This window comes from Balaenoptera ricei, chromosome 1 (assembly GCF_028023285.1).
Source record: "Balaenoptera ricei isolate mBalRic1 chromosome 1, mBalRic1.hap2, whole genome shotgun sequence".
Taxonomy (NCBI): domain Eukaryota; kingdom Metazoa; phylum Chordata; class Mammalia; order Artiodactyla; family Balaenopteridae; genus Balaenoptera; species Balaenoptera ricei.
The window spans coordinates 88,250,264-88,270,795 of record NC_082639.1 but is presented as its reverse complement, the minus strand read 5'-3'; the positions used below and the strand labels follow the sequence as shown (position 1 = coordinate 88,270,795).

The 20,532-nt window shown below is 35.9% G+C and overlaps 1 protein-coding gene and 1 long non-coding RNA gene across 2 annotated transcripts in view; one reads left to right on the top strand and one right to left on the bottom strand.

Annotated features, from left to right (window-relative positions):
* The window catches only part of LOC132368210 (uncharacterized), a 28,608-nt gene extending 22,464 nt beyond the window's left edge, over positions 1 to 6,144 (top strand). The window contains exon 5 of the long non-coding RNA XR_009503977.1: positions 5,467 to 6,144. This is a non-coding gene — a long non-coding RNA (uncharacterized LOC132368210). The remainder of the gene's footprint in view (positions 1 to 5,466) is intronic.
* SLC35A3 (solute carrier family 35 member A3) overlaps positions 1 to 20,532 on the bottom strand; it is a 46,683-nt gene that overhangs the window by 13,141 nt on the left and 13,010 nt on the right. Inside the window, 4 exon segments of the mRNA XM_059926880.1 lie at positions 2,349 to 2,520; positions 4,148 to 4,270; positions 4,348 to 4,502; positions 7,255 to 7,459. Of these exon segments, the coding sequence (XP_059782863.1) occupies positions 2,349 to 2,520; positions 4,148 to 4,270; positions 4,348 to 4,502; positions 7,255 to 7,459 (655 nt within the window).

Sequence of the window (20,532 nt, the reverse complement as noted above, 5' to 3'; positions counted from 1 at the left end):
AAATTCTTATCCAGACATGGAATTTTTACATTAAAGCTGTAATTTATTTAAAATTTTGTTATATATTCCCAAATTGAGATCCAATAAGGTTACATCAGTCTACCAGTTGGCCCTCCATATTCGCAGGTTTTGCATCCACAGATTCAACCATCCGTGAACCAAAAATGTAAAAAAAAAAATTCCAGAAAGTTCCAAAAAACAAAACTTGAATTTGCCGGCACAGCAACTTATTTACAAAGCATTTACACTGTATTAGGTATTATAAATAATCTAGAGATGATTCAGTGTATATGAGAAGATTGCATAAGTTATATGCAAACACTATACACCATTTTATACAAGGGACTTGATCATCCACGGCGGTCCTGGAACCAATCCCCCACAGATACCAAGGGAAGACTGTACTCCTAGCAACCTTAGGTAACAAGAGTTCCTGTTTCTCCATTCTGTGGCTAATATTGGATCTTATCAATTAGCTAATCTTTGAACGTTGATGTTTGAAAACTTCTATACATTGTTTTGTTTTTGTAATCTCGAGTTATCTATAACTTATTTATGTATCCTTTTCAGAACTCTGAGTTATTACCATTACCATTAGATTGTGTTATGAGGTCAAACCAAGGAATAAGAAATCCATGTAATACCACAGAATCATGAATTCTGACCTTTCATTTTTATCTTATAATCGAGAAAATTTGGGGCAACTCATACAAACCTGAATATTTCTTTCTTTTCTGATATTTGCATATTAATGTAAATAGCTGACATAAGTGCTTAAGCACAAGGCACTTTATTCTAAACATTTTACATGTATTCTCTCATTTAATCCTCATAGCAACATATGAAATAAGTACCATAATTAAGTATATTTTATAGATGAGGAAGCAGAGAGGAAGGTTAAGTAAGTTCTGTAATGCCACACACATGGTAGGTAATAAAATCAGGATTTGAGTGGTCAGACTACCAAACCAAGAGTTCTTAACCACTATGCTATAGATACACTCTTTCTGAAATGGTGAATACTTTTCAAGTCTGAACTTGCCTTCTAGACAAACTGAACAAAGGGAAGCTAATTTAATTTTGTTTTCAAAAATATTTACCTTGAAGTTCTTAAAAAAAAAAAACCACACACGATAGATTTCTACAAATTTTGCAGAGAAACAAATAAATACTGTGTGATAAAATGAAGGTTCAGTCTGTTTGTTATCATATTACGTGAAAACAGCTGAAAGGATGGACTTTAATCAAATTTTGAAGGTTTATCTTAAAATACAGGCCATTAGGATTACAGACAATTCACTGTATAGGGCCTGGAAGGGCCTGTTATGACTGCTATCATGAAACATGGTATAGCTATTAAGCTGATGTGAAGAAAAAAACAGTGGCTTCAAAGAAAAAAACAATGGTTTCAAAGGTGAGCTCCAAAGTCACAGGGACAGAGGCTTAAAACAGAACATGTTGATTTGCAATTGAGCTGCTTCTCACATGTAGCATCTTCCAAAATGAATAATATGACAAGAATACTAAATTCTGAAATCTTTGTATGAGGAGTTAAATGTTACAATACTGTATACAAATAGTTTAAATATCTATTCAAAGGCAATCTCTCAATCTCTTTTTTCTTTTAAACTTCACCTTCAGTTAGAAAAATGCTGTAGTATTTAAAAGCTAAAATGTAACAACTTGAAATAAAAAAGCATAGTAAGATTTTAAAGAGACAAAAATTTCTTCATTTCAAACTTCCTCCATTTAAGTATCTATTTTTTTCAGCTTTATTGAGGTATAATTGATAAGTAAAATTCTAAGACATTTGAAATGTACATTGTGGTGATTTGATATACAACATGGTGACTGTAGCTGATAACACTGTATCATATAATTAAATTTGCTATCTTAATCTCTTTTTCCATGAGGAAAATATGTAAGTTATTTGCAACATCTGTGGAAAACATAGCAACCAAAGACAAAGGCTCCAAATGGTGAGGACAGAAACAGGCTGCATACACTCTTATGAGCACGGACCTAGAATTCCATATTCTTGAATAAAAGACATTCATTTAAAATAGTTTTTCAAAAGGCAAAAACCCTGCCAGATATTTGCATCAACAGCAGCTTTTATAAAAGGTTTATTTAATTAAAGACACATAGGACTTCCCTGGCGGTCCAGTGGTTAAGACGCTGTGCTCCCAATGCAGGGGGCACAGGTTCAATCCCTGGTTGGGGAACTAAGATCCCGCATGCTGTGCGGCGTGGCCAAAAAATTTTTAAAAAATCAGAAAAACATAGAAATCTTTAAACATAACAATATAATCCTTTACAAATAATATTAGAAAACATTTAAAACTTACCAAGTTGAATGTTTCTTATCCACACTGATTGTTTGGTTTCTTTTAAGATTTTCTCAAAGTAAACCCCAGCAAAGCCACTTGAAAAACATGCTGTGAGAACTGCCATGAGGCCTACGAATTGTGAGCCAGCTGAAAGTTCCTTCGAATTAAGCTCTTGAGAATCTGAGGGCCACTGAACAAAAAGAAAAACAAAACTGAAGTTTAATTCCTATAATATTTTACAAAATACATATTTAGAGTCCACTCTTAGACCTTAAGGTAAAAATGCAACCAATACCATTCTTGGGGATTGCAGAGGAGAGCTTTTGAAAGAAAAACTTAGAATCATTTTTTTTTTCCCATAGTGATATTACTGTTATAATTTATAATTTCAAAAATACCCTAAAAGAGAGAAAGAGTATAATAAACGCACAGATGCACAAAATAGCCTCCACAAGCAGTTCAGTTGTAGAAATTCAGAGTGTGAAGTGTTGGAGCAGCAAAAATGAGTATGGAGCTGTTGTTTCATTATGGAAGGTCCATTTCATGCTAACCATTCTGAGCTTTATTCTGTAGATCAGTGTTCCTAAAACTTCACTTATTTCCCTATCATCTTCATGGTTTTTGTCAAATGTATGTTCTCCCTAAACTATTAATTACTTGATATTTTAATTTAAAATACCTCACTTTTAAAAACTGAATACCGACTTTACCTTACCTTAAGCAGGATCTATGAAAATATGGATTTGATATGCCAATTATACTTTTCTAATAACCACTTAAATAACTATTAGAAATATTTATTCAAAATATACATACCACACTCTGAGGAAAGTGATTGTAGGGGAGGGGGGCTTTGGACGGCAGGAGATTGACATGATTGGATTTCTTTTAGATAGACCACAGTGGTGACTAAGTGGAGGCTGAATTGTAAGACAGAAGTTAAAAATAAAAAAAAAAATCAATTAGGAGGCAAAAGATTACTTGAGACACAAAGAAGGCATGAAATGGGGAAGTGTTAGTAGAGACAGACAAGGACAGAATCAAGAAGTATTAGAAAGCAGAATCAGAAAGTCTTAGTGATTGACTGGATGTACAGGCTAAAGGAAGAGTCTAGGACAACTCTCAGGCTAAGTAAATCAAGACTGGAAAAAACAGAACAGGTTTGGTGGGGAAAAGGTAAAGTATAGCTTTGGATACACTGAGTTTATAAGGCCTATTGAACAACCAAACAAAGATGTCCAATGTGCTTTTAGATATATAAATCTGAAACTAGAGGTGATAACCAGAGCTGATGACACAGACCAAGAAGCTATAAGCATATGTGTTAGTAAAAACCTTCAGAAAGAATGAAATCTCCAAAACTAAGGACATAATTTAAGAGAAATAACAAGCCTATCAACAACACAATATCTAATGGGAATATCAAGGAAGAGGACCCCAGGAAGGAAACCAAGAAGGAATCATTAGAAAGATGTGAAAAGAACCAGGAGCGAGTGGTATCAGGGAAGCTGAGAGACAATAGGAAGGGAATGGTTGATCTCAAATGTCCAGACACTCAGTAAAAATCAGCTTTGTTTTACCTACAGTGTCTTATTTCCCTAAATAGACTGTTCATTTCTTTACGTCGGATAATTTGATTTTACTTCTTTGTGTCATTTACAGTCCCAATGTAGTATCTTGCTCAAAGGAAGCCCTCAAAAAATGTCAGTTGTGAGAATAAGCATTAATTTTCTTCAACAAATAACAGAACCATATTCTCCAAAATGAGGTTTGAAACTGCAATAAAAGTAAAAGTTATACTTATCTTGAATAGTTACCTGTACAAAAGCAACTCCTGTCATCAAAATTACTAGGGAGAGCCACTGGTACACACCTAATTTTTTACTAAGCATCGACACAGAAAATAATGCAGTCGTAAGAATTTTCAACTGATACGTGACCTGAAAGAGAAAACAGCTAATATTATTGTTTCTTTCTTTCTTTCTTAGAAACACTACTAGAAATGTATTTTAAATACCTGATAAGTAGCTGCATCTAGATTTGACAGTGCCACATAGAGTAAATTATTCTGAAGAGTATATATCCCTGATGGAATAGCAAGTTTAAGTGTTTCCATAGGTTTATTAAGAATTTCATCATGTAATATTCGATTCAGTGCTCTTAGACTACATTCTAGAAAAAACATGAAATGGGCAAAATCAGTAATTAAGTAACTCCAAATAAGTTACATACTCTCAAGTCCTCAGTTTTTTCACCCGTAAAAAAATGGGAAAAAAAAAAAAAAAGGGAAAAAAAAAAAAAAGGAAATTTGGCTACATGTTAAGATCCTTTTAGGTCTAAAATATACAGACGTACCTCAGAGATATTGCAGGTTCATTTCCAGACCACTGCCATAAAGTGAATATCACAATAAAGTGAGTCACAAGAATTTTTTTGGTTTCTCAGTGCATATAAAAGTTATGTTTATACTTTACTGTAGTCTCTTAACTGTGCAATAAGATTATGTCTAAAAAAAACAATGTGCATACCTTAATTAAAAAATACTTTATTGCTAAAAAATACTCACCATCATCTGACAATGGAGGGTTGCCACAAATCTTAAATTTGTAAAAAACACAATATCTGCAATAAAATAAGGTATACCTATACCTTTAATGATGCTAATACTAAATATTATAAGGTAGCATGTTAAGAAGAGCATTATCTTTATATATATATTTTTTTCATTGGGAAATAAATCAAATTGATTATATATACACATATGTATTTATGATAACCAAAACCTCAAAGTATTAACTTGTCAACCAAGTATTCTTACTTTATCATAGCAATATTATAATATTGATACTTTGTATTTTATAATGTATTTTATCATCAGCCATTAATGCCAATTAATAATTATGAAGACTTTAATCATGAAAAGAAGGATACCAGGAAGTGGGTTTGGCTCAAACAACAGAAAACCCAACCAACAGTGGCTCAAACCCATAGGGATTTGTCTCACATGTCATGAGTCCAGGTCAAAAGCTGCTACAGCAGCTCCGTGATGACATCAGGGACCTAGCTCTCTCTGTATATATATTGGCTTTTTATTTTCATGCTTTTCATGTATTGTCTACGTGATTTTTTGCAACAGGTTACCAACTGACTGATGCACCTCTGGTTCTTCTTTCCGGAAGGAAGAAAGAAGAGGAGGAAACAGTGGCCTAGTAGGCATCTTCTTCCCTCTCACTGACCAAGACTGTGTGTTGCATGACTACCCCCTGCTACAAGGGAGCTGGAAAATCAATTCTTTTCTTTTATATTCTCCACATTAGAGATAAGAAAGGGAGAAAGGAGTTAAAAATGGACTCTGAGCTAGCCAACCCACAGTATCAATCACAAAAAAATGCCCAAAGAACTTTCAGAGATACATAAACCCCCAAAGAAAGGAGAAATTCTAAGGAACCCTACCACCTTACCAACAATACACTTCACAGATGATTTTCTCTCCCAACATAAAACTTGCAAACTTGGGCTTCCCTGGTGGCACAGTGGTTGAGAATCCGCCTGCCAATGCAGGGGACACGGGTTCGAGCCCTGGTTTGGGAAGATCCCACATGCCACGGAGCAGCTAGGCCCGTGAGCCACAATTACTGAGCCTGCGCATCTGCAGCCTGTGCTCCGCAACAAGAGAGGCCGCGATAATGAGAGGCCCGCGCACCGCAATGAAGAGTGGCCCCCACTTGCTGCAACTAGAGAAAGCCCTCGCACAGAAACGAAGACCCAACACAGCCATAAAGAAAGAAAGAAAGAAAGAAAGAATCATGGTCAAAAAAGGTGATGATAAAAAAACTTGCAAACTTTATGAAAAGTTTTAAAATGAAAATACCTTTTTTTAAATTAATTTTTATTGGAGTATAGTTGATTTACAGTTTAGTTTACAAAATGAAAATAACTAAAGAATGCTACTTGATAGTCAGCCTTTCCTGACTAAAATAATGGTAAAAAAATTATGTAAGTAAAACAAAAATTACCAAAAGATTTTTTTTAGTTTTAGCAGAAAAAATATAAAATATTAGCTCATCTTTAAAATTAAAATTTTAAATAATTGATGCTGTCACATATTTTTCTCATTAGCAGTATGAGGGTAGTGGAATTGAGTCTTGTGGCTTTAATTTGATTTCTCTGATTCCTAGAGAGGTTGAACATCTTTTTATACATTGATTGGCCACTCAGGTTTTCTCTTCTGTGAGTTGCCTATTTATATCTTTTGTCCCTTTTTTGTTGAGTTTCTTATCTTTTTCTTATTGAGTTGTGGGAGTTCTTTGTACATTCTGGATATTAATTATTAGTGATTACCTGTGATGTAAATACCTTCTCTCAATCTGTTGCTTGTCTTCTCATTTGGTTTGATATATAAAAACATGAAAAAAGTCTGTTTTTCATTTTAATGTACCCCCAAATAATCTAACCACATGGAGCCCTAACCACTGGACCACCAGGGAATTCCCTCAATAAAGATTTTTTTAAAAAAAAACTATATCAAATTAGTCACTGCTGGACTAATCATGCAGCAAATAAAATAAAAAAGCCTTGACTTTAGTAAAAAAATTATTACTCCTCTAAATTACTTACTCTCAAATTATTATAAATGCAAGAAACTTTGTTTCATATTTACAGCATTAACCAGAGGACATGAATCATAACATAGATAAGAATAAAATACCTTTATTACTAGACTAAAACCATCTTAATAAAATGAAAATTGAAATGTTCTTAAATAATGCAAGTGTTCAAATGTGTAGTTACGTATATATAATATATATATACGTCATATATAAGTACCTATACATATATACTATATATATATATATATATCACATGTGAATAACTCCAAAATAATTAAATAAATTGCAATGACTTAAAAAACCTAGATACCTACTGCTGTCTTTGTAGACTAATAAAATGCAGGCCATTATCTTCAAAAGTTCAGCAACAACCACGGCTGTAGATGACAGATAACGAGGCCCCTCCTCTTTTAAAGTCCTAGAATAACGCATCGTTAGAACCAGACTGGTAGTCTGAAAGACCAAAATTCCCAAGGAAAGGTATTTTAGGTTGGCTGACATTGTTTTATCTTCATTTGCCTGAAAAACAAAATACACAGGGCAAATAAACAGAAAATACAGAAATTATAAATATTTTAAATACCAGTAAGAGATGTCTGGTTCCAAACAAGATAAATTAAGTGCACTGCATCCTACTCTTCCTGCTAATTACAACTATAAACCTTGGACCAAAGACAAAGCAACTACAAGGAGACTCTGAAAAGGTGACAAAAATAAGGCAAACTGGCTAGAGACTGCAGATCTTGAGTGATTAAAAAATCTTGAGATTTGCCATTCATGTATCTCACCCTGGGTGTGACAGCAGTTTACAACCTGGAACCACCAACAGGTGTAGGTCAACAACAAAAAAGCCATAAGAAAAAACCCACTGTCTCCAACCAAAGGACTGGGAAGACAGCAGCCCTGAAGGATGCAACCCTCCCAAATGAGTGCTGTATAATCTGTGGGGCAGAGCCTTGCTGACCATCCCAACCCTGCACAAAGGACAACAGAGGTGGTGGCCCTCCCATCCCCCACCAGGATGCAGCCACAAAGACTATGGGGGCAGAGCCCTGCCAACCGTTCCTGCCCTATATAAGGGGAATGTCAGCGAAGATGCAGCACCATTCCTCCCTCTCCAGTGGCTGCCTACTAATATAGACGATTTAAGTAGGAACCAAGGTCTCATAACACTCAAAACGTCCAGGATACAATCCAAAATGAGTATACTCATCATTCCAAAAGACAGAAAAAAAAATCTCAACTAGGATGAATAAGGACAATCAAAGGACAACAACACATAGTTGATATAGATGTTGGAATTATCAGACAAGAATTTTAGAGAAGTTACTACAAAAATGCACCAACCAACAGGCAATTATAAACATTCTTGAAATAATTTTAGACTTACATAGTTGAAAAAAATAGTACAGGAGTTCTCATTTACCCTCCACCTGGCTTCCCCCAATAATAAAAGTAGCAAAGTTTCTGTATTTTTTCTAAAGCAATTTAATATTAACTCTAAGAAACTCACTTTAAATATGAAGATACAAATATGTTAAAAAGTAAAAGGGTGGAAAATGATAAAAGCCATGAGGAAAATAACTATGAGAAAGTTGGAGGGGTTAGATTAATATCAGGCAAAACAGATTACACAAGAATTATTTTTAGAATTAAAGGACACTTTGTAATGATAAAAGAATCAACACATCAGGAAGATATAACCATTATAAATGTATATGTGCTAATAACATAGCTTCAAAATACATAAAGCAAAAACTTACAGAACTAAAAGGAAAAACAGGTAAATCCAGTCAGAATATGAGATTTTAACCCACCTTTCCCAGTAACTGATAGAATATACACACACACAAAACCCAGTAAGAATATTGAAGATTTGAACAACACTATCAACCACTGTAACTCTGTAGACTTGGAGATGCTCCACTAAGATCCTCCTTCAAGGAAGGACTTAATGTAGTGTGCATGATCAGTCAACTGCCTCTCCAACCCAGGTCACATCCTTTGCTTCAAATTTATCTAAAGATTCAATCTCAAACAAAATCTCTGAAGGTTTTTTTTGGTAGAAATTGATATCGATTTTAAAATTTATAGGAAAATACAAAGGACCTAGACCAGCAAAACAATTTTGAAAAGGAAGAATAAAGTGGAAGGAGTTAAACTACTGACATTCCAGACTTACTATAAAGCCCTAATAATTAAGACTGATATTGACATAAGGACAAAAGAATAGGTCAATGGGATAGAATGAAGTCCAGAACAGGGACTTCCCTGGTGGTGCAGTGGTTATGAATCCGCCTGCCAATGGCAGGGGACACGGGTTCGAACCCTGGTCCGGGAAGATCCCACATGCTGCGGAGCAACTAAGCCTGTGTGCCACAAATACTAAGCCTGCGCTCTAGAGCCCATGTGCCACAACTACTGAGCCCACGCGCCTGGAGACCGTGCTCCGCAACAAGAGAAGCCACCGCAATGAGTAGCCCCCACTCGCTGCAACTAGAGAAAGCCCACACACAGCAACGAAGACCCAACACAGCCAAAAATAAATTAAATAAATAAATTTATTTTTAAAAAAGCTAAAACTATAAATATTCAGGAAGAAAACATAGGAGAAAATCATAGCCACATAAAAATAGGTTGAGATTTCTTAGGATACAAAAAGCACAAACCATAAAAGAAAAATATGGAAAAATTGGACATCATCAAAATTTAAATCTACTCTTCCAAAGACACTGTAAAAATAATGAAAGGCAAACCACATCATGGGAGAAAATATTCTCAACACAAAAATCTGACCATGGTCTTGTATCTAGAATGTATACAGAACTCTTACAACACAATGAATGTATACAGAACTCTTACAACACAATGAGTAGAAGACAAACAACCCAAATTAAAATGGACAAAAGATGTCAATAGATATTTCACCAAAAAAAGAAATGAATGGCTAATATGCACATGAAAAGATGTTCAACATCACAGTCGTTAGAGAAATACAAATTAAAGCCACAATGAGATAACATTATACACCTATTAGAATAGCTGAAATCTTAAAAATTGATGCTACCAAGTGTTGAAGAGGATTTAGAGCAAATAGAACTCTCAACTTTGCTAGTGGGAATGTAAAATGCCACAACCACTTTATCAACCAACTATCTCATTTTTATAAATCTGCATTAGCAGAAGAATCCTAATGTGAAATAAAATTATAGCATTTTAGAAGTGGAAGATGCTTTAGAAATCATCTAGTACAATATCTTCATTTTAAAATAAAGAAAATAGTGAACAGAGAAGTTAGATGACTTGTTCAAGGTCTTATAATTATTAATTGAAAATAACAGTTATAAAGTTAAATATCAAGTTCCGCAGATCCCATTACAAGCTACTGTAGAATTTCAAAAGACTTCCTGGTGGCCTTTATCTCTGTATAAAAGGAGAACAAGTTGCCAGCAGTCTACATTTGGCACATGCATCTGATTTTCCTGGAAAATGTCAAACAATTATTTCAAACCTGTTCAAGAAAGTCTTTTGTTTATTCTGTACAACTAAGACCATAATGCATGTGTTATAACAGCAATACTCTGATTTCTTTTCAAATGAAAATTTAAAGGTCAGATTCTAAGCCAGGATACACTATTTGTACAATTTTGCTTTTCCATTTCCAAGTACATACAACATCAATATAAACATTCACTGTGATAATACAGTTCGTAATATTTTTAGTCTCTCACAATGTTTTGTTTTGTTTTTCTAAGTCTGTGAGATAATAGGAAGACATATATATTGGTCTCTGGTGCTGGCTCCTGACACAGGGTTCCTGAAACGCTTGTAATTTCCTAAGTGATAAGAGCACTAGGAGCATCTTTTGTTCTAATATTTGGTCTTTGACCCCAGTTCCTGACACAGGGCTCCTGAAACCCTTGTAATTTTCTGGGTGACAGAAGTGTCTTTTGTTCTAGTGAGGCAAATTTGGGCAGGCTTCTAGATGGCTTCTGAAGAGAGCTGCTCACCAGAAAGAACAAGCCGTGATTAGAAGCTTAGAATTTTCAGCCCCATTCCCCAAGCTCCCCTACTCACCATTCTCTTGAGAAGGCAAAAGGGCTGAAAATGGAGTTAATGATCCATTTTGCCTACATGATGAAGCCTCCATAAAATCACAATACTATATAGGGTTCAGAGGGCCTCCAAGTTGGTGAACACATCCACACAGGGAAGGTGAGGCACCCCAATTCCATGGGGACAGAAGTTCCCATGCTGGGGACCTTCCCAGACCTTGCCCTATATATTTCTTCATCTGACTGTCCATCTGTATCCTTTATCATATCCTTTAATAAACTGGTAAACATAAGTGTTTCCCTGAGTTCTGTGAGCCACTATAGCAATTTAATCAAACATGAGGAGAAGGTCGTGAGAACCTCTGATTTGTAGCCAAGTCCAAGTCAGACAGAAGTTGTGCGTAACCTGAGGACCTACTACTTGTGATTGGCATATGAAGTGGGGTGGGAGCAGTCTTGTGGGACTGAGCCCTTAACGTGTGGGATCTGATACCATCTCCAGACAGACAGTGTGAGAATTGAAGTAGGACATCCAGCTGGTGTTGAAGAGAATTGCTTGGTGTGGGGAAAAACCTCACATACATGTGATGACCAGAAGTGTCAGAAGTCAAGTATTCTGTATGAGGAGTAGAGGAAACACATAGGAGGAAAGAACGGCGTTCCTTTTCTAATATGAAGTCAAGAAGTAAAATACATGCAAACACCCACTCATTTGCACTAGATCACCTGTAAAGAATTACAATTTAATTTACAATTATGCCTAAGGGAAGAAAAAACTCAAAATGAAAAAGTTCAAAATACTAGTATTTCTAAGATATACAAATACTTAGTTTGGTTGGAGTACAATATAGGTAAAAGTTAGTACTTTCACTTAGTACAATATAGGTAAAAGTTAGTACTTTCACTTAATACAACCCCTAAATGCAAAGCAAATACATAAACACGAAATAGACCAAAACAAAGATTATGTTCCACCTCTATAATTTATAAGATTAACATTGTTTCTTCATTTTAAAGTCTACAATATTTTCTCATTATAATTGAAAACAATCTTTTACCAATTTCATGTTTAAGATTTAATTTCAGTCTCCTACATTTTTTTTCTCTTACTGCCGAAGTCCCCTTCTTTTATCCTTTCAGGTGTTGCCAATCCTCTGGTTTCCAGATTATTCTTTGTTTCATAAAAATTTCCTATCCAAGAAACTTTTATATCAATAATAAGAAACTGTTAGGTTCTTTCACAAATCGAGCCTCATTCAGTTTACTGTCAAAAACGTCATGAACCAGTCAACAAATTACTACCCATGTTCCATTAAAGACCCCGATTACTAAGCTCCCTAAACCCACTTGGAGTTCAGTGAGGCTCTCAGATTTATAGCAGTGTCAAAGAGACAGGATGTTTAGATGCTCCACTTTTACCTTAACAGCTAAGACCTGAAAAATGTATTCTTCCTGATCACTAGAGTAAATGGCACTATTTCATTCGGATTGCTTTCCTTTGTTTTCGTTTGTTCTGGTTTTTCTAAAAAAACATTTATTATTTTATTTACTTTAAAAAAGTAGTATATTCTTAGTGAGAAAAAAATTAATAAACTTAAAAATTATATTAATAAGTAAAAATTTGAACCATAATCTCACCACTCAAAGACATCTAATGATATTTTGATATAGATTCTGTCAATTTTTCTTAAGTTTTTTGGAAATCCCTAAACTCAAGGACGTTAGCAGCAAGGTAAAATAAAGTACCTAGACCATTTCATATTCCCACTGAAAGGATTTCAACAACTTTTGGGGACTCTTAGTTATATAGAAACTAGTCTTGTAATCACAAAGTTCCAAATTCTCCTAAAAAATAATAGATCTTTCTTGAGGGAAAAAAATGGATTTTAAAAATACAATAAAGTACCAAGAATATAACAAACATCCATGATTCTACCACCCAGAACTAACAAGTGTCAATCTTGTCACATCTGCTTACCTTTCCTTTTTTAAAGGAATAAAACACTACAGTTAAAGTCCCCTTTAAGCCAAACTCTAAGTCCTATTCCTTTTCCCCTCCCCTATTATCATGCATTTGGAGTATGTATTTCAGTGCACTTTTAAAATTTTATACGCCTATACAGAAATATCCGTAAGCCTAAATATTTTAGTATACATACATGGTATCAAACTGTATACATTATTCAGCATCTTCCTTACTTTATTCAGCATTGTCTTGCCATCTACATTGATATACAGACCTAGTTCATTGCTTTAAATAACTCTATATTGTTCCAACAAATAAGCAGACCTTCTATTTACCCATTCTCCTACTGATGAATATTTAAGATCCTTTCTTTTCCTTTTAAAGATTTATTTAAAAGTTTTCTTAAAAATTTTCAGGAGGAACCAAGATGGCAGAGTAGAAGGACGTGCTCTCACTCCCTCTTGCGAGAACACCAGAATCACAACTAGCTGCTGGAAAATCATCGACAGGAAGACACTAGAACTCACCAAAAAAGATACCCCACATCCAAAGACAAAGGAGAAGCCACAATGAGACAGTAGGAGGGGCACAATCAGAGTAAAATCAAATCCCATAACTGGTGGGTGGGTGACTCACAGACTGGTGAACACTTATACCACAGAAGTCCACCCATTGGAGTGAAGGTTCTGAGCTCCACGTCAGGCTTCCCAACCTGGGGGTCCGGCAATGGGAGGAGGAATTCATAGAGAATCAGACTTTGAAGGCTAGTGGGATTTGACTGCAAGACTTCAACAGGACTGGGGGAAACAGAGACCCCACTCTTGGAGGGCACACACAAAATAGTGTGCACATTGGGACCCAAGGGAAGGAGCAGTGACCCCTGGGGAGACTGAACCAGACCTACCTGCTAGTGTTGGAAGGTCTCCTGCAGAGGCGGGGGGTGGCTCTGTTTCACCGTGGGGACAAGGACACTGGCAGCAGAAGTTCTGGGAAGTACTCCTTGGCGTGAGCCCTCCCAGAGTCTGTCATTAGCCCCACCAAAGAGCCCAGGTAGGCTCCAGTGTTGGGTTGCCTCAGGCAAAACAACCAACAGGGAGGGAACCCAGCCCCACCAATCAACAGTCAAGTGGATTAAAGTTTTACTGAGCTCTGACCACCACAGCAACAGTCAGCTCTACCCACCACCAGAACCTCCCATCAAACCTCTTAGATAGCCTCAACCACCAGAGGGCAGACAGCAGAAGCAAGAAAAACTATAATCCTGTAGCCTGTGGAACAAAAACCACATTCCAGAAAGACAGACAACATGAAAAGGCAGAGGGCTATATACCAGATGAAGGAACAAGATAAAACCCCAGAAAAACAACTAAATGAAGTGGAGATAGGCAACCTTCCAGAAAAAGAATTCAGAATAATGATAGTGAAGATGATCCAGGGCCTCGGAATAAGAATGCAGGCAAAGATCGAGAAGATGCAAGAAATGTTTAACAAAGACCTAGAAGAATTAAAGAACAAACAAACAGAGATGAACAATACAATAACTGAAATGAAAACTACACTAGAAGGAATCAATAGCAGAATAACTGAGGCAGAAGAACGGATAAGTGACCTGGAAGACAGAATGATGGAATTCACTGCTGCGGAACAGACTAAAGAAAAAAGAATGAAAAGAAATGAAGACAGCCTAAGAGACCTCTGGGACAACATTAAATGCAACAACATTCGCATTATAGGGGTCCCAAAAGGAGAAGAGAGAGAGAAAGAACCAGAGGAAATATTTGAAGAGATTATAGTCGAAAACTTCCCTAACATGGGAAAGGAAATAGCCACCCAAGTCCAGGAAGCACAGTGAGTCCCATACAGGATAAACCCAAGGAGAAAGACGCCGAGACACATAGTAATCAAATTGGCAAAAATTAAAGACAAAGAAAAATTACTGAAAGCAGCAAGGGGAAAACGACAAATAACATACAAGGGAACTCCCATAAGGTTAACAACTGATTTCTCAGCAGAAACTCTACAAGCCAGAAGGGAGTGGCATGATATACTTAAAGTGATGAAAGGGAAGAACCTACAACCAAGATTACTCTACCCGGCAAGGATCTCATTCAGATTTGATGGAGAAATCAAAAGCTTTACAGACAAGCAAAAGCTAAGAGAATTCAGCACCACCAAACCAGCTCTACAACAAACGCTAAAGGAATTTCTCTAAGTGGGAAACACAAGAGAAGAAAACGACCTACAAAAACAAACCCAAAACAATTAAGAAAATGGTCATAGGAACATACATATCGATAATTACCTTAAACGTGAATGGATTAAATGCTCCAACCAAAAGACACAGACTTGCTGAATGGATACAAAAACAAGACCCATATATATGCTGTCTACAAGAGACTCACTTCAGACCTAGGGACACATACAGACTGAAAGTGAGGGGATGGAAAAAGATATTCCATGCAAATGGAAATCAAAAGAAAGCTGAGGTAGCTATACTCATATCAGATAAAATAGACTTTAAAATAAAGAATGTTACAAGAGACAAGGAAGGACACTACATAATGATCAAGGGATCAATCCAAGAAGAAGATATAACAATTATAAATATATATGCCCCCAACATAGGAGCACCTCAATGCATAAGGCAACTGCTAACAGCTATAAAAGAGGAAATCGACAGTAACACAATAATAGTGGGGGACTTTAACACCTCACTTACACCAATGGAAAGATCACCCAAAATGAAAATAAATAAGGAAACAGAAGCTTTAAATGACACAATAGATCAGATAGATTTAATTGATATTTATAGGACATTCCACCCAAAAACAGCAGATTACACTTTCTTCTCAAGTGTGAACGGAACATTCTCCAGGATAGATCACATCTTGGGTCACAAATCAAGCCTCAGTAAATTTAAGAAAATTGAAATCATATCAAGCATCTTTTCTAACCACAACGCTATGAGATCAGAAAGGAATTACAGGGGAAAAAATGTAAAAAACACAAACACATGGAGGCTAAACAATACGTTACTAAATAACCAAGAGATCACTGAATAAATCAAAGAGGAAATCAAAAAATACCTAGAGACAAATGACAATGAAAACACGATGATCCAAAACCTATGGGATGCAGCAAAAGCAGTTCTAAGAGGGAAGTTTATAGCTATACAAGCCTACCTAAAGAAACAAGAAAAATCTCAAGTAAACAATCTAACCTTACACCTAAAGGAACTAGAGAAAGAAGAACAAACAAAACCCAAAGTTAGCAGAAGGAAAGAAATCATAAAGATCAGAGCAGAAATAAATGAAATAGAAACAAAGAAAACAATAGCAAAGATCAATAAAACTAAAAGCTGGTTCTTTGAGAAGATAAACAAAATTGATAAGCCATTAGCCAGACTCATCAAGAAAAAGAGGGAGAAGACGCAAATCAATAAAATTAGAAATGAAAAAGGAGAAGTTACAACAGACACCACAGAAATACAAAGCATCCTAAGAGACTACTACAAGCAACTCTATGCCAATAAAATGGACAACTTGGAAGAAATGGACAAATTCTTAGAAAGGTATAACCTTCCAAGACTGAACCAGGAAGAAACAGAAAATATGAACAGACCAATCACAAGTAATGAAATTGAAACTGTGATTAAAAATCTTCCAACAAACAAAAGTCCAGGACCAGACGGCTTCACAGGTGAATTCTATCAAACATTTAGAGAAGAGCTAACACCCATCCTTCTCAAACTCTTCCAAAAAATTGCAGAGGAAGGAACACTCCCAAACACATTCTATGAGGCCACCATCACCCTGATACCAAAACCAGACAAAGATACTACAAAAAAAGAAAATTACAGACCAATATCACTGATGAATATAGATGCAAAAATCCTCAACAAAATACTAGCAAACAGAATCCAACAACACATTAAAAGGATTATACACCATGATCAAGTGGGATTTATCCCAGGGATGCAAGGATTCTTCAATATATGCAAATCAATCAATGTGATACACCATATTAACAAATTGAAGAATAGAAACCATATGATCAGCTCAATAGATGCAGAAAAAGCTTTTGACAAAATTCAACACCCATTTATGATAAAAACTCTCCAGAAAGTGGGCATAGAGGGAACCTACCTCAACATAATAAAGGCCATATATGACAAACCCACAGCAAACATCATTCTCAATGGTGAAAAACTGGAAGCATTTCCTCTAAGATCAGGAACAAGACAAGGATGTCCACTCTCACCACTATTATTCAACATAGTTTTGGAAGTCCTAGCAACAGCAATCAGAGAAGAAAAAGAAATAAAAGGAATACAAATTGGAAAAGAAGAAGTAAAACTGTCACTGTTTGCAGATGACATGATATTATACAGAGAATCCTAAAGATGCCACCAGAAAAACTACTAGAGCTAATCAATGAATTTGGTAAAGTTACAGGATACAAAATTAATGCACAGAAACCTTTTGCATTCCTATACACTAATGATGAAAAATCTGAGAGAAATTATGGAAACACTCCCATTTACCATTGCAACAAAAAGAATAAAATACCTAGGAATAAACCTACCTAGGGAGACAAAAGACCTGTATGCAGAAAAGTATAAGACACTGATGAAAGAAATTAAAGATGATACCAACAGGTGGAGAGATATACCATGTTCTTGGATTGGAAGAATCAATGTTTTGAAAATGAGTATACTACCCAAAGCAATCTACAGATTCAATGCAATCCCTATCAAATTACCAATGGCATTTTTTACGGAACTAGAACAAATCATCTTAAAATTTGTATGGAGACACAAAAGACCCCGAATAGCCAAAGCAGTCTTGAGGGAAAAAAAAGGAGCTGGAGGAATCAGACTCCCTGACTTCAGACTATACTACAAAGCTACAGTAATCAAGACAATATGGTACTGGCACAAAAACAGAAACATAGATCAATGGAACAAGATAGAAAGCCCAGAGATAAATCCATGCACCTATGGTCAACTAATCTATGACAAAGGAGGCAAAGATATATAATGGAGAAAAGACAGTCTCTTCAATAAGTGGTGCTGGGAAAACTGGACAGCTACATGTAAAAGAATGAAATTAGAACACTCCCTAACACCATATACAAAAATAAACTCAAAATGGATTTGAGACCTAAATGTAAGACCAGACACTATAAAACTCTTAGAGGAAAACATAGGAAGAACACTCTTTGACATAAATCACAGCAAGATCTTTTTTGATCCTCCTCCTAGAGTAATGGAAATAAAAACAAAAATAAACAAATGGGACCTAATGAAACTTCAAAGCTTTTGCACAGCAAAGGAAACCATAAACAAGACGAAAAGACAACCCTCAGAATGGGAGAAAATATTTGCAAACAAATCAACGGACAAAGGATTAATCTCCAAAATATATAAACAGCTCATTCAGCTCAATATTAAAGAAACAAACAACCGAATCCAAAAATGGGCAGAAGACCTAAATAGACATTTCTCCAAAGAAGACATACAGATGGCCAAGAAGCACATGAAAAGATGCTCAACATCACTAATTATTAGAGAAATGCAAATCAAAACTACAATGAGGTATCACCTCCCACCAGTTAGAATGGGCATCATCAGAAAATCTACAAACAACAAATGCTGGAGAGGGTGTGGAGAAAAGGGAACCCTCTTCCACTGTTGGTGGGAATGTAAATTGATACAGCCACTATGGAGAACAGTATGGAGGTTCCTTAAAAAACCAAAAATAGATTTACAATATGATCTAGCAATCCCAATACTGGGCGTATACCCAGAGAAAACCATAATTCAAAAAGACACATGCACCCCAATGTTCATTGCAGCACTATTTACAATAGCCAGGTCATGGAAGCAACCTAAATGCCCATCGACAGACGAATGGATAAAGAAGATGTGGTACATATATACAATGGAATATTACTCAGCCATAAAAAGGAATGAAATTGAGTCACCTGTTGAGACGTGGATGGATCTAGAGATTGTCATACAGAGTGAAGTAAGTCAGAAAGAAAAAAACAAATATCGTATATTAACGCATGTATGTGGAATCTAGAAAAATGGTACAGATGAACCGGGTTGCAGGGCAGAAGTTGAGATACAGATGTAGAGAACAGACATATGGACACCAAGGGGGGAAAACTGCGGTGGGGTGGGGATGGTGGTGTGCTGAATTGGGCGATTGGGATTGACATGTATATATTGATGTGTATAAAATTGATGACTAATAAGAACCTGCAGTATAAAGAAACAAACAAACAAAACAACTAATACTAAACTTTCATTGCGTTATTTGTATGGAAATATGTTAATATAAATGTTTCAGACATTACATGAAATTTCTAAAAATCTTATATGTTCTGGTATAATGTTATAAGTCATAATTCTAGTCATTACTTTAAAATGTATATCTCAGAAATAACTAAATTTCCTTGTCAATTGCATTATTATGAACTTTCATCAAATCTTTAACTGTGGTCATTTTTAAGTCTTTTGTCATTTACAGACAGTTCTGGGTGTACTCTGATGCTTTCGCAAATATGTTCCTATAAAAGGGTTTCATCTTCAAGGAATTCATGGTGAAGACTCTGACAAGTACAGGTTTCTGGTAACTGACTGTACTGCTGAACTGAATGAATAAGCATTTTCAGAACTCTAATGAAAAACTGATGAACTCATAAAAGTGCTAACAAAAGATCAAGATAAAAAAAATTAATTACATGGGACTGAGTGAACTGATGAGGATGATTATAATTTTTGTGACTTTCTGTTTGAATTAAAAAAAAAAAATCCCACAAGGACTCAGAGGCAAAGAATATACAAATCAATTTTCACTGCAAAGTAAAGGAGCTGTTACAGTGGAGGATTACTGGACTGAATGTCAATATTATGACATAGTATGAGTGTGTTTTGTGTTTGGTAATTGCAATCATTGTTGCTTTTGTTGTGGTCATCCATTTACAATGCTTGGTGTCAGTCTATTTATCTCTTGTAAAAATAAAATACAGTGAAAAAAAAAAAAAAGAATCCGCCTGCCAATGCAGGGGACACGGGTTCAAGCACTGGTCCAGGAAGATCCCACATGCCACGGAGCAACTAAGCTCGTGCGCCACAACTACTGAGCCTGTGCTCTAGAGCCCGCGAGCCACAACTACTGAAGCCCGCGCACCTAGAGCCTGTGCTCCACAGCAAGAGAAGCCACCGCAGTGAGAAGCCCACGCACCACAATGAAGAGTAGCCCCCGCTCACTGCAACTAGAGAAAGCCCACACGCAGCAATGAAGACCCAATGCAGCCAAAAATAAATAAATAAATTCATAAAAAAAAAAGAAATAGACAACTAGATAGCAAAATAAAAAATCCATGAACAACCCAAAAAGGTGACAAAGTATCCCCATTAACTCCAGAATACAAGGAGATGGGAACAGATTACCGATAGCCGCAAAACCTAGATGTTTTCGGCTTCCATGTCGGGGGAAGCAGCGGGAAAGAGCAGACGTCTCTCAGACCTGAGAATAGGGGAGTCCCCACACCATCAACAG